Source organism: Euleptes europaea, chromosome 2 (assembly GCF_029931775.1).
Source record: "Euleptes europaea isolate rEulEur1 chromosome 2, rEulEur1.hap1, whole genome shotgun sequence".
Lineage (NCBI taxonomy): Eukaryota > Metazoa > Chordata > Lepidosauria > Squamata > Sphaerodactylidae > Euleptes > Euleptes europaea.
This window is the reverse complement of record NC_079313.1, coordinates 104,466,557-104,481,808: the sequence shown is the minus strand read 5'-3', so window position 1 is coordinate 104,481,808 and position 15,252 is coordinate 104,466,557. Positions and strand designations below refer to the sequence as shown.

Below are 15,252 nucleotides of genomic sequence, written 5' to 3'. Positions count from 1 at the left end.
TAACCTTACTGCAGGTTTTGAAGTATCATGGCAAGTATTTGATCCTACCAGAGACTCCAGTTTTTGCCTAATGATGTCAGCCACTGGTACCTTAAAGCCACTAGCAGCCAATAAGCACAGTTAACCAAAAGGGATGGGTGTGTGTATTCTGTGCATGTGCATGATTTGATAGAACACCGTTCCTAGAATCTTAGCTTTCTTCTTTTCATCCTCTTTTAAAGGCAAGTTTCTAGTTCCAGCTGCTAAAGGGTGTTGAAGTTTATGAATAATGCCTTATAAAATCTACGGTATACGGGCTTCTCAGTAGCTGAAGTCTGTTCTTTCCCCTGATTCTCTGAATCTGGACAAGGGCAATAAAAGCAAATGATACTCTGATCACCTCCAGTTTTATTTACGAAGCATTCACCCTGGTGCCTGCTTTCAGGCAGATGAGCCAGATTCTATAGTATATGTAGGTTCAATTTCTTAACCAAATCTAGGGATCTCCCTCCAATCTTTTACAAGTTTAAACAAAAACAAAACCTTTGGATTTCTAGCTCACTGGTTTTGAAAAATATCGTAGCTAAACCTTTGATTCTCCACCCTTTTACAAGTCTTGATAAGTTTTGCTAAACCAACTATATGATTGCTGTATTTCTCTTTGTTAGATTTTAATTTTACTTATCACTTTTCACCCTGGACTTTTCAACAGCTGGAACTATATTCATCATACATATTTCATTAACAGTTCACTAACAGTTATGTGACATTCCTTGCCCACTCCGACTGGAAGACTTTTTATCGGATTTTGTGTTTATTTCTCCTTTTGGGGGGGGGGGGAACTGCTGACCTTAAGCAACAAACCATATTAGTTTCAGTCTCTCAGACCTAATTGATATCTGAAGGGATTTGCAACACGTCTTCCTTTGTAACGAGGGTTGCCAATGAACCTGGAGAAAAAAATGTTCTGTCCTTTTAATAGAGGTTTAACATATGGAAATAGGCAGCCGAAGGTTTTAGTCAAATATCACCTAGTAAATAATATTCCATTATGTTTCTATTAAAGGTCTAGGACATTTTTCTCCAGGCCAATGGCAACCTTATTCATAACACGAGCCCCTTCAGTTTGTAATTCCGATTGTTAATGGTTCTGCCAAGTAAATGTTCACTCCATCCTTCTAACAAAGTGAGCTCAGCACACACAAGCTGAAATAAAAATTGTTTAGTCATTATGGTACCACAAAAGAACTGGCATGGCATAGTGGTTAAAGTATAGGACTAGAATCTGGGACAAATGGGTTTGAAACTCTGCTCTACTATGGAATCTCACCAGGTGACCATGGGTCCATCACACTGTCTTATCTTAACCTACCTCACAGATTTGTTGTTGTGGGAAGAATGTAGAGGAGGGAAGATTATATATAATAAGCTACTTTGGGTCCCCATTGGAGAGGAAAGTGGGTATAAATTAAAAGCTGAATACAAAATAATCCTTATTAGAATCCTTAGAGGTAATGGTACGTTTTGAGAATACAAGCTGAAGCACACTTGCGTGATTTGAGGTCATCAGGGTAATATTTTTCTTAGCAAGGTGACTGGTTAGTAACATACATTTTAGGTAACATATTTGGAGTAACAGTCAAAATGGTAAAGAAGTTTCATGCTGATTCACTGAATGATTGCTCCTGGAATTAAAATTTCTCCAGAACAAAGCAATCTAAGTTTAATTTCTGTATGTCAGCTTCTATGCCCTGTCTGTTAGCCTTTATTGTATTCTCTGAAAGGTGTCCTGCTAGCAGGCTAGAGTTCCATCTTTTCTCCTAGTGGGAGATACTTTGTGGGCCAAGTAGGAAAACACCCCACCCCCACTCCCCAAAAAAACAGTTGTCACGTTGTTCTGTTCTCCTTTAACAATGCTTGACCTTTCACTAGTCCAGCGTACTAGATGAAACTTTTTCTCTGGAACCTGAAGAAGCTGCTGAACAGGAGGACCCAGCCTGTACATCTACAGACGCACCAGCCTTATGCACAGAAGACTTTCATGAACAAGTGCTGAATGAAAAGAGCAACATTTTGAACTTAGAAGAAATCCAGAAGGTGAGCACATTTCTCAACATAGTGTTGTGCCTAAAAAAACCATTTACCCCAGGTATATCTGATCAAGGATAACGCACTGGAGATCAGGAAGTACTTTTACAGCTTGCTCTATTTAATGGTACCAAGTTTAACATACAAGCTGGGATCAAAATTTCTCCAGCCAGAAGCAAGAGAGAAAATCACATTTGCCATTCTCCAAGCATCAAGCTTTATACATTTCTAACAATGGATTTCAATGCAATACAATCCTGCTGTTCCCATGGATGTCATTCTTGGCAAGCAATTCAGCAATAAGTAAGTTCTTATTGTTGGGAAATGAAGGTCCCGTTTGCCTAGATAACAAACTAGCAGAGGAAGCCGGCAGTGTTTTCGGAATGTTGCACATTGAGGAATGTTAGTGTATGTGCTTTATGCAAACTGAGTGAATTGAAAGCAAGAGGAAAGAGAGGGGGGGGGGTTAACACGCATTTATCTACACGGGTGTCATGTCTAAAAGGAGGATTCCTGGACCTGTTTATGTACACAGGGGCAGTTAATAGTGCCACAGGTAAAATACCTTTATTGTGGGCACTTCAATAGTCTATTGTAGGGGTCCCCAAAGTGTTGCCCATAGGCGCCATGGCACCTGCCAACACCTTTTCTGGTGCCTGCCAAGTGTTTTCAGGAAGTGAGTGGGGCCAGGTAGGGCTTTTCCCCAGCAAGGCTTCTGAATGACTATTGGAATTTTGACCGGCCTTGCAGATTTTTAAGATGTTCTTTTGGCAGCATCTGCTACCACAGTACACGGATCTGCACTGTGTTAAGTTGTGGCAGTCATTTTGTGCCTGGCTCTGCCTCATGTGGCAGCCATTTTGTGGCAGCCATTTTGTTGTTGCACCCGCCATGCTGTGTCAGAATTCCAAATGTCCAATGAAAGCTGCAAAACAGTACCTGCCATATCTTTAAAAGATGAGTTTCAGCTTGTTCACTCTCATCGAGACCATTACTGACTCCAAATGCTGGTTCATTTTCTCAGTCAATGGATTTTAATAGTACAACTAATATCATGTGGGGGGGGTCTGTAAAACCTTTTGATAAAAAGGGGTCCTCATACTCCGCAAGATTGGGAACCACTGCTCTAAGGAGCAATGAGAGGAATGAGCTTGTATATCTGATACTTCCTCAGCTTGCCCCACACCTCCCCCTGAGAGTGATCGGACACCCGTGGGACCTCATCTACTATACAGCAAGGGATGGATTTAGCCTGAAGACCATGTACCGACATATGATTGACTTGGTTTCTCCTATCTTGCTGGTCATTAGAGACACTGATAGCCAGGTAAGCAGGGCTGAAAGGTCCGAAGAGTAGCAAAGCAAACCTAATTGATGTTGCTAGATCACAATTGATGTTGGAGTTCTTTAGAATTTCTTCCTTATGACAAGCACCCAGAGGTATCTATACATTTCAGGGGGGGAGCGTTCTCTCTGGAATAAGGCTGTAATTTGATTCAAAAGATGAACATGCAGAAAATTGGGAGGAATTTAATCAGTGCCTATGTCTCTCTGAAGTGTGTAAGTATCATTTCAACAGCAATGCAGTCAAATGGGCCATTAGAAAGTGTATACCATGTGCGATTTTTTTAAAAAATCCCCTCTAAAAAATCAATCTAATTTTAAAAAAAATCAATCTAAACTCTGTATCAAGGATAGCTAAACTCTACAATCTGTGTAAATTATGAGCATTAATGTATAGATTTGCTCATTTATCCTGCTTCTCCTAGGCACAGTGAGCTGCAGTGTTATGTATACTGAAATCCTGTCCCATGGAAAACATGTTCTTGCTTCTGATATTGACTTGTAGGTCTATCTTTGTTGCCCTAGGTATCATCTCAGAGTATTAGGATGCTAATGCATAACATTTGAGAGCATTAGGGCACTGTTCTGCGCTATTTGACATTTCATTTTTAATTGTGGCTGAGAATGTCAAGTACTTTGCCCTTCATGAAATGAGGTGCTTTTTACGTACTGGCTTTAATTCTTGGGTATATTATTGACAAGATTCTTTTCAGTTTACCTATTCATGGACAGCAGAAGATTTTTGCTTGCAAAGCCTCTGAATGTAAAGCCCTTAACACTTAAAAGCAGATGGCAGAGCAGGGCCTAAAATTCCACTTTAAAAAAGCCACAGACTTTGGGGCATTTTTCACGGTAGATTTTGCTTCTCTTTTGCCGTGGAGCAAAACCCCCCCCCCCCCGATTTAAATTACTTTTTCATGACAACGTACCTTCCCCCCCATCCCGAAGCAGTTTTGATTTTTCACGGGAAGAACTGCGCAGTATTCTGCACCGCTTACCTCTGCTCCCTTGTCCTTCCCTTTCCATTCCGTTCGTGACTCACCGTCCCAAATCCGCCCAACCCCGCCCACTTCGCCCATGATGCTGCTTCACTCCATCTGGCCTCTAGATGTTGCTCCCTCGCTGGTGATTTGACAACACTCTCCCGGACGTGCCCGGGCACTGACTAGAAATTGTCTCATTCCCCCCCCCCCAATTGCCTACTTTGGCATAGTCATTCAGTTAGTATTGCAGTTGGTGGGTGCACGTTTACAGGTGGCTGTGTGTTGCTGCCACCCACAACGTCCGCTCCCTCCATTAGGGGTGATTCCAATAGTGCAGCCTTGCCAACCTCTCTCCTCTTGCTGAGCAAATTGTAAGCAAAAAGGAAAACAGCAGTGCAGAATGCCTTGTGCCATATGTACATGGACTCTCCGCCTCCCTCGGACTTGCTAAGCCGAGGTCCCCGAGTCCGATTGGTCAGGTACGTAGTATGTGCCAGCTCTCTTTCTGCTCGTGGCCATGGATATCCCTCTTCCCATTGAATACTGTTACTCCCCTCTTCCAGGCTGCAAAGTTGGCTACTACCATCAACTCATCGTGGGCATGGAGTTCTGTGTTTTAACCATGCATTGTCCATGACGATTGTGGCGGAGGGACTGAAGTTATGTGGCCTCCAAAGGCTCTCTCTTCAGCAGTAGTTGTTTCAAATCTTCACTATTTTCTGCCAATAATGTAGTGTCATCAGCATATCTCAAATTATTAATGTTCCTCCCTCCAATTTTCACTCCACCTTCATCTAAATCTAATCCTGCTTTCCTAATTATATGTTCTGCATATAGATTGAAGAGATAGGGAGATAAAATACATCCTTGTCTGACATCTTTGCCAATTGGAAACCATTCCGTTTCTCCATATTCTGTTCTAACTGGCCTCTTGTCCAGAGTACAGGTTGCGCATCAAAATGATCAGATGTAGTGGCACACCCATTTCCTTTAAAACCAGCCATAGCTTTTCATGATCCACACAGTCAAAAGCTTTGCTGTAATCTATGAAACACAAGCTGATTTTCTTCTGAAATTCTCTCATATGCTCAGTAACCAGCGTATATTTGCAATATGATCTCTAGTGCCTCTTCCTTTTCACGATAGTACACATTAAAGGGAGAGACAAAACAGTTGCTGACCACCCCTCCCGCCTGTATGTGGATTCTGATGTTAACAGAGGTTTGGATGTGTAATCTTATTTTGCTTTCTGTCTTTGATTGTCTATTTGGGTATGAATCCATGAAGGTAAGTGCAGCTACAACACCAAACCAACTCATATGTATTTAAGAAAACTGTTTTATGTCCAAATTCAGAGTGTTGTTTGAGTTTCATTGACCATGGTACATTAGTCCTTTCTTAGGATGAAACTCAGCTTACATCTGTAGTTTAATATTCCCCGAGGGGACAGACGTAAACGAAAAACCACCTTGGTTTCCTTTTGCTACAAAAGATTTGGTCAGGCTGTGGCCTAACAGGGATTAATATCAAACCTTTGAGGCCTCCATACAGAAAACAAGCCCCCTTGCAAACGCACTTTGGTGTAATGTTACTTTGTGTTTGTAGCATGTGGGAACGAGGATGGAAGCTCAGTCAAAGCTGCCTTCCAGGCAACATCCTTTTCCCTAATTGGGGGACATAAAGACCCATTTGTTTCCCAAATGACAAATCTGCTGAGGCGCCATCATGACTTGCTTTTGCATTTGCTGCAGAGATGGTGTGTAAATAGCAAAGTTGTTGTTCAGATGCTAAAGAATTGAACCCACAGTGAGGTCGGCTTCAGTGGGCTGGCGCAAGGTTGACCCCGCCTAGCATTCTGCACTGTTAGTTAAAATGAGTAACCAGTCCCCACCTGAAACCTGGAGGCTCCCTTCCTCCCAATGTGTGTTATGCCTGGGAGGTTTCGCCTTGGATTTGCTGCTCTCTAGATGCACATTTCCCCCATTCGAATTCTCAAAACCCTGCATGGGGTGCTTACTGTTGACTTTTGAGAATTTGGATGGGGAAAATGTGAATCTGGAATTGTGCAAACCCAAGGCAAAACCTCCGTGCATCAATGGCCAAGGAGCCCCAAACCTCCTCCTCCTCCTCCCTCCGCCCGGGAAGGGGGGAAACCCCCACCCAGCCTCCCTCTGCGATCCCCCCATTCTTCCTCAACTCGGTGCCCTCCGGCCTGCCTTTCCAGCCCGCCCCCAGGGTTCCCGAGCAGCTGGGCTCCTGGCCGTGGGAAGGGCCTGGCTGGCCGGTGACCCGCAGCAGCTCCCTTGCTCGGCTCGCTCCCGACGCCCGGGCGGAGAAGCCCTTTTCTGCGCCTGCCCAACCGGAAAGCGGATCTGCTCCAAAAGGACGAGGGCTGCCACTTTTTTTTTGGGGGGGGGGATTAAGCCTTCTGTTTCCAGGAACCGAGAATAAACGGCGATGGGGGGGGGGGCTGGGGAAACGGACCAGCAGAAGAGACGGAGGCCGCAGCTTTCCCTCTCCCGCTGCCCAGAGGCCTGGGGCATCGAGGAAGAGCTTCGCTGCCCACCCCCATCTCCACACACGCGTCCTCTACCCCCTTCTCTAGATGCAAACTTTCCTCATCCGAATTCTCAAAACTCAACAATAAGCCCTCCTCTTCCAACACAAACCACATTCATGGCTGCAAGCTGCAAAACCCCTCCGCCATTGGCCAAGAGGGGGCATGTGACCTGATCGCTGGATGCGATTGGCTCGAATCCGCCAGCAATCAAGCGGGACTTGAAACGGGACTTTTGACCAATCCCTATGCTGTGTAGCGCGGTCAGAACACTGAGCAAGGAAGCGACACCTGCTGGCTGCCGCACAAATTGCAGCAAAAGGGGCGGTGTTTTCAACCAAACACGAAACTCCCCCCAGCCAATCGCCGTTCTTGGGGGAGGGGAAATAGCCGTCATGGGCAGAGGCAAATGAACCAAAGCAAACAATTCTTCATGGGCCTCTTAGCCACAAAACGCGCACCAACAGGAAAGAACAGCTCAAAAGTGGTTTGATTTGCCGTGGTTATAACGCGGCTTTTATTGCTCAATCTGGAAAAATTTGCACCGACGCAAATCAGATTTTAAATCGCAGCAAAGCTCCGTGAAAAATGCCCCTTTAAGAGATCTGAAATGACAGCTAACTACCCATTTTGGACTCAGGTATGGACATCCAAGTTCAGAATACTATTCTATTTTGCCTATATTTTGAGCTGCTTTTGAGTGTTTTACAAAAACAAAAACCCTACATGTATAAGTAAATCTCCCTCTTCTGCATCATTTTTCAGATATTTGGGGCCTTTTCTTCTACAGCCATCCATGTCAGCAGCGGCTTCTATGGAAATGGAGAAATGTTCTTATTCTCCTTCTCTCCACAACTGAAGGTGATCAAAGCCATACTGTTTTCTAAACAGGGGTGTTGCTGGGGGAATGTGTGAGAGCTAGTTCACAACTTTAGAGTTATTAACAGTTAAACATCTGTCACAGCTGAAAATGAGTCTGTGCATAACAATTATAGGACTCATTGGGTTGAATCCAGCCTAAATTTTCCAGTGGCAGAATGGAAATGTCCTGCCTCGTCCTCTCCCAAAGCAGCTCACTAATCTCCACGAAATGCTACTCCTGCAAAATAGGGGACCCTGCAGAATGACATGAGTGGGGTCCGTAGTAGAAAGGGGGCATCAGCAGAAAGTGCCAATCTACTTTGGATCCAACCCGCCGTTGCATTCCATTCCACCACTGTTCAGCTATTGTTCTACTATATCCGTATAAATCACAATTGAAATAGATGGAAGTGGTAAACCAGTAATGCCAAACATGGAATAAAAGGAGCTCGTGTATGCCTTGCTTCTTTTTACTATACATCTATCAGGTTTTTCTTCTCCACTTCATACAGTGGCAGCATACATAGTTCTCCCCTCCTAGATTTTATCTTCACAACCACCCTGGGAGGTGAGTTAGGCTAACAAATAATCGCTGGGCCAAGACCACCCCATGAACTTCAGTCCTGAGTAGAGATTTGAAACCAGGTCTCCTCACTCCTAGGATCAGTGCTCTAACCATCATACTGCACTGGCTGTCAGATTCTGTCAGTCACAGGTACAACCAGAGATGACTTCATGCCATATTCTTAGTCCAAGTTTACAAGAATTGTCTACAGTGCTTGATAAATTTCTGTTCAGTGTACAATTTAAAGTGCTTCAAGCAAGTGCTGGGACACAAAGTACTTGTTGCTTTCTCCAACTTTACAGTAACGGCTGTGTTTCATATTCCCAAGATGCCTCTTTGCTAGTTGCAAATATGTTTTTTCTATCTCCAGGTATTTAAATGGACTGGTAAAAACACCTTCTTCATGAAAGGAGATGCTGATTCACTGGCAATTGGTGGAGGCAGGTCTGTAGCTGTGAAAGGGTGGGCATGCAAGGCCGAGTATTTGTGGCCTACAGTGCAAATCTGTTTCTTTGAAAATCTGCAGCTAAGACCCTAGCAAGCCTAACAGATATTTGTGGAAAGTGCTTTGGCTCTATTTGGAGCCCATTTCCTCAGTGCTTCCTGAGCCAACAGAGCATTTCAGCAACTAAGCTACACTAAGCCAAATTTCACCACAAAGGAAATCACCACCCTAGCAACAGTGGGTTTTTTGTCTCCATGTTAGTTGGACTCTCAGGGGCTCAACTAGCTTGATACCTCAATCACATGATGCTTTTTTTGCATTCTTTAACCAAGTACTTAAATAGCAGTCTAGTTTGGGTGAAAAAATATTATCTAAGGTTGGGTCAGGCTTATAACTTTGTTTCTGCTGTGGTACTTTTCAGCTTCTATGAATTGTTACAGGAGTAGGTATTGGTTGAAGACTGCTAACAGCAGCAGATAAGCCAGAGACCCATTTGGGCTCAACTAGATGATACATATGATACTGCAGTCAGTACACGTGCATCCCCACAGTGGGGCAAACAGGGCCTCCTTGGCCAATTCTGTGGCTCAGAAAATGCTGAAGGCTTAAGACCCTGTTCTCATATGTTGAATCCAGCTTTGAAGCACTTGGAGACATTAGTTCACCGAGTGTCACATGTATTGTGTTAGTTGTGCCCTGAGTCTACAGTTCTATCATTTTATCAAAGTGATAGATGAGCCTAGTACCAGGCTCAAAGTAATTGTAAAGCCATTAACAGAAGAAGTAAACAGTAAATCTAATCTCGCCACCACCACAAGGTGGCATGATCCATCCACAAATAAACTCAAGCAAACTGTGTGCATAAATCCACAGCAGTGAGATACCTATGTTGACCAAAGCAAACGAGCCTAACCCCACTCTTAACTAGAAGCCTGGGTGTATGCTGCAGTACAACTTTTATGCCGTAAACTGTCTCTCTCTTGTTATATTTGCAGTGGGAAATTTGGATTATGGCTAGATGGAGATCTGAACCATGGAGGAAGTCATCATTGTGAGACATTCAGTAATGAAGTATTATCCCCCAGAGAGGAATTCCTCATCCAAGACTTGGAAGTTTGGGCTCTGGGTTAACTAAAAAAAAATCAAGTCTTTGCATGAACATTACAAGCAATTTAGGAACACGTTGGGGATCAGTAGACCTCAATTAGTAATTTCTCAAAAATCTCTTCAAAACTGCATACACCTCCTTGTGGACTCTCTAATGTCTCAATAGATGAGCATGGAAGAAAGATGCAGGATTAACCTAGCCATTTTCTCACATCCAACCCCCTAGCATTGCCCCTTCTTCTGCTTTTTACTCCCAATCTTTCTGCCACTAGATGATCATTTTCTATTGCTTAAGTTGCACTTTATTGATGTAGCCGTAATGCACAGGGTTAGGTGATGTTCTGCATAGAAATAGCTAGCCAGGCTATTATTCTCGTGGTCATACGAGTTATACCAAGTAACGGCCACCCCTTTTAGAAGTGTCGTTTTCCCCGACACAGGAAAGGCATAAGATGTTTACCACACGTCTTGGCAGCTGGAGCAGAGGTTCTAGTGATGACATTCAACTCTACTTCACTGTGGATACTTAGCACAGTTAAACAAGTTCATCCAGAGGAGAGGTAACTCTATCTTCGGTCATTTATGCATGGTCGCTTTAACCTCCTTTAATCCCCGTTTCAGCCAGGATCAAAGTAACCCGGGTTGGGGGAAACTGTATGCATTGGCTGGAATGATCAGAGATGAAACTGTGTGCTAATGGAGGAATGAATACAGAAAAGCAGTCTCCCAAGTTCAATTCAAGTCCCACCCCTTTAAATGCTGCTCTGTAATAGGCTGACTTTGCAGTACTCATCCCGAGAGATTTCCTTCCCCCCAGACCCAACTGCCGCATAAAAAAGCAATTTAAGAACAAAAAACGGAGCAATCTGAAAGGGGGGGGGGAGAGAAATCCAAGCCTCGTTTTAAAGAAGCCTTTATTTTGCTCAGAAAGAGCTCCGAGGTAGCAGGAAGCCCTTGAATCCCTGCCTCTTTATACACTGCTTAGTGATTGGCTGTGAGAGAAGCCAATCTTCTGTGCTGCCCGTTTGGCTATCTGAATGCTGCCTTGAAGAGGGGTTTGGAAAAGGGTGGAGCGAAGCTCTGGAATGAGCCTGGATGAACGGTTTAATTCAAGCCAGAAGAGGAATAGGAAAAGCCGGGTTCGTTTTGCGTTGAAACAGCGTTGAGCTTCCAAGCAATGAGGTAACTTGCATACTGAAAAATTTGATCCTGGCTGAAACAGGGAATAAAGGAGGGTAAAGTGACCATGCATAAATGACCTTTGTGTGTTAAGTGCCGTCAAGTCGCAGCTGACTTATGGCAACCCAGTAGGGTTTTCAAGGCAAGAGACTAACAGAGGTGGTTTGCCATTGCCTGCCTCTGCATAGCGACCCTGGTATTCCTTGGTGGTCTCCCATCCAAGTACTAACCAGGGTCAACCCTACTTAGCTTCTGAGATCTGATGAGATCAGGCTAGCCTGAAGGCAATTGCAAACCACCTCTGTTAGTCTCTTGCCTTTGAAAACCCCAGGGGGTTGCCATAAAATCAGCTGCAACTTGACGGCATTTTACACAAGTTTATCTACATATTGATTTATTATGTACTAGAAGTATAATGTGGGTGTCTCCAAGCCGAACATGATTTAAGAACGGAATCAGAGAAGTCTGAAGAATAAGCATAATAGCTTAAATAAGGAAGCAATGCATATTCAGAAAAGATATTACAGTTAACATTCAAAGCACACATATAAAGCACACCTATAGGTGGGAAGAAGAGGGACAGATCCCAAGTGGATCTGAAACCAATTCCCTCCTCTTCTTCTGACTCCTGCCAAGTTACAGACTCCTTTATAGACTCAAGAGTATGGAGAAGTGATAAACACATTCGATTTGCAAACTGCTACATTCCAGTGTTGATGGCTGCTTATTTTGGTTCTTGTAGGTTATCCGGGCTGTGTAACCGTGGTCTTGGTATTTTCTTTCCTGACGTTTCGCCAGCAGCTGACGTTTCGCCAGACACTGTCCTTCAGTGTTACTCCTCTGAAGATGCCTGCCACAGCTGCTGGCGAAACGTCAGGAAAGAAAATACCAAGACCACGGTTACACAGCCCGGATAACCTACAAGAACCAATGAACTCTGACCATGAAAGCCTTCGACAATATTTTGCTGCTTATTTTTTTTTTTGGACACCACCTGACTGATGGAAGAGACTTTACTGAACTAATCACAGACCTTGCTGTACCTGCTTTTATTTTGGTCATGACCTTTCTTATTCTGACATTGTGCTTCTGCTTTGGTTATATGCGTTATCCCCCCCCCCCGCCTCTTATTGTATATAACCAAGTCAGAACATTTCCAGATGACAGTTCTTCTTGTTCTACAAAATATGTGCAATTGCAAGCAACGCTGGGTCCCCACTGGGGAGAAAAGCAGGGTAAAAATATATAAATAATAAGTTAAAACCATTTAGTTGTCTAGGTCATCCTTCTGTACATTGCACATTAAAATATCAGGCACAAACTGTATGAGTTTTTAAGACAAACCAAGCTTCAGGATAAGCTCTTCTGTGGCATGAAAGGAACACAGTGGAATGGAGGAAAGAAAACAACCCACATGTGAGTACTCAAGTCCCACACAGGTCACTTTGGACCCTGGCCAGGGAGTGAAGGCTATGCAGTGCTCAAACACTGCCATGGAAGCCACAGTCTGGATCATGTGCGTTGACTCTCTTGATTCAAAGCTCAAGCAATTGATTCATTCACCTACACAGGAGCCATTCCTCCACTAAGGAAATTCTGAGCTGACACCAAGGGCATGATTTATTTTGTACCCTATGTCACGTGCCATTGACTGATGCTGTTTCTATTCCTTGGAAGAGGGGAGAGTAACAGAGAGATGATTCCACATGTAGGAGCGGCTCATAGAGGGGTGGGGGGAGAGGAAGATTTGGCAGGTCAATTGATCACGTCCAGTGTTTAAAGTAAAGTGTATTTTTAATTATGCTGCCCTGGGTTAACAGAAATCCACACAACCACTTTTAAACATAGTATTTAAAAAGTTTATGCAATTCTTCTAAGGGTTATTATTAAAAAGGGCTTAAAGGAGAATAGAAAAAAATCCACAGATTAAATGAGTTAATTTTCAACACTGACAGCAGACTTCACATGAACAACAGTTCTCGTAGACAAAACTGTATTTTGATTGCATAAAGTGCATGCCACAGAAATATTTCCAAAAAGAATACAACTTATAAAGAACGATACATTATTGCATACATATACAATTCTTTATCCCTGGTAATGTGAAGGTGTTAAAAATACATTCAGTCTTTTCAAAACAGAAAAGACAAAACCCTTAGATATAGGCTTTTTAAACAGCCACTGGCCTCTGTACTGCAACTAATTAGTTCTTCTGTAGCATGTGTTCAAAGAACACAATGTCACTGGCTTGTTTGCTGTTGTGGGTATTGACTTTGGCCATTAAAAAGATAAGCATCGAAGGGTTAAAAACAATGTAACTTTGATTGTTTACATATATATTTAAGCTCTAAAGCAGCATAGACTAACTTTCTTCAAACTGCGAGAAAGTTTCTATCAAAATTACCACATTCAAGGCAAATGGCATAGGTCCTCTCGCCCTGCTCTCAAAAGCCATGATTGGTTTATAGTGTTTGCCTTGGTAAACAAGCTATAATTTTTTGTCAATCCTAGGATACTTATCTAGAAATACAGGTCTTTGGATTCCTTTGATTTTTAAAGGTTAGTGATTTTGCAAATGCCTTTGAAGCCTCCTTTAGCTGTCAGTTCTTACTACACTAATTCACATACCCCTTTTCACTCTCCTGTATCTCCAAAAGATCAATAATAACAATAATAATAATAGAAACAAAAAAATGTTATGTAGATGAACTTTACTGGGCACGGACACAAGATGAAGTGTAAAATCTTCCCTATCTGTCTCCCCTCACTTTTCTTCTTTTTCTGTACCCCCTTCAAAAATGAGTAAAATCATTAAAAAAAAAGAAAGGAAAAATTTGCTCAGTGAAAAGAAAAAAGAAAAGGGAGCACTCTTCTTAAGCAACAGTGCTCTCATTGATAGCCCTTAAATTTCCATGTGAATGCCACAACACATGGAGAGTTTTACAAGTGTCTACTGCTAAGTAAGCAAGGCTTTTTATATAAAACTTTCTCCTAAAAGCATCATGCAGATTTTCTGCTGTGCTTTTATGGAATATACTTATCTGAAGTAAGCTTGACAAAATCTCAGTATTTGCAAACTGAGGTATTAAAACTGGTAGCCTGAAAGTTTGGTTACTGGAAAGAAGTTGAAGCCACTCAGTCAGTTAGAAAAGAGATTTTTTGAAGCTCTCCTGTGCTTCTCTGAATGCTGATTTGTGTCACTTTGATCCTGATTCCAGCTTTCTTTCATTGGAGTAATTTCAGGGGCAACCACATCACCATCCTGTCAAAGCATTAAATGAAAAATCAAAAAAATTCAGCCTTCACTCAATATGATCTAGAGATAAATCTCAACCTAGTGTCATTTCACAGGCATGCTATTGACCCTCCCTTCTCATTGCAAGGAAAACATGATGAATGAACTACACTGTTTCATAATTATTAATGGTGGTTCCCATCCATCCCCGTCCAGGAAATAGCCAACCAATTTTATGCAATTAACTTATGACTTGCGCACTAGTTCATAAACAAAGAAAGGTACTAAACTTCTAGGTGGTGATAGTGGTATTGTATTTCTCCTATAATTCAATTATAAGGGCTGGGTATCACTTTTCCCAAAACAATATCTGGTTGTTTTTTTTTAAAGAATTCTATCTATCCGTTGGTGTGGGTACTTACAAGTCTCTTGATAGGAAGCATATAAGAACTGACAGTATAGGCTTACATAAACATCTGGTGTGAGATGTTGAACTATTACTGCCAAAGGACCCTCTACTCTCAGTGGGTATTCCTCTCATATTACCCAAAATAATACACTCAACAGTGTGCCAGGAGAGTTTGCATATATGGGACAAAAGGGTTGTTGAGCCTCAGCAAGATCCAAGTCTTTCTGTTGAGCCACACACAGAAGATCAACACATTTTACAGATTTGAGAGATTCTAATCCATATGAGATGAGATGGATTAACTCTATAAAGCTATGGCTCTCTGTTTGCAAGACCTGAGCAAGGCTGTAAACGACAGGATGTTTTGGAGGAGATTGAGTCAAAGGGTTGCCATGAGTTGGAAACGACTTGGCGGCACTTAACACACACACCATCCATATTATTTTCAGAGGTAATGCCTCACTTCCCCTTCTGGATGCACACCTTAACGTGGTGAGGGG

At 42.7% G+C, this 15,252-nt stretch overlaps 2 protein-coding genes across 2 annotated transcripts in view; one reads left to right on the top strand and one right to left on the bottom strand.

Moving 5' to 3' along the window:
• Positions 1-9,953, top strand: part of TLDC2 (TBC/LysM-associated domain containing 2) — a 34,254-nt gene extending 24,301 nt beyond the window's left edge. The window contains 5 exon segments of the mRNA XM_056844862.1: positions 1,912-2,076; positions 3,242-3,394; positions 7,717-7,812; positions 8,748-8,821; positions 9,818-9,953. Of these exon segments, the coding sequence (XP_056700840.1) occupies positions 1,912-2,076; positions 3,242-3,394; positions 7,717-7,812; positions 8,748-8,821; positions 9,818-9,953 (624 nt within the window).
• A 4,294-nt stretch (positions 9,954-14,247) lies between these two features.
• Positions 14,248-15,252, bottom strand: part of SAMHD1 (SAM and HD domain containing deoxynucleoside triphosphate triphosphohydrolase 1) — a 36,073-nt gene continuing 35,068 nt past the window's right edge. Inside the window, exon 16 of the mRNA XM_056867474.1 lies at positions 14,248-14,370. Coding sequence (XP_056723452.1) covers positions 14,248-14,370 — 123 coding nt within the window. The remainder of the gene's footprint in view (positions 14,371-15,252) is intronic.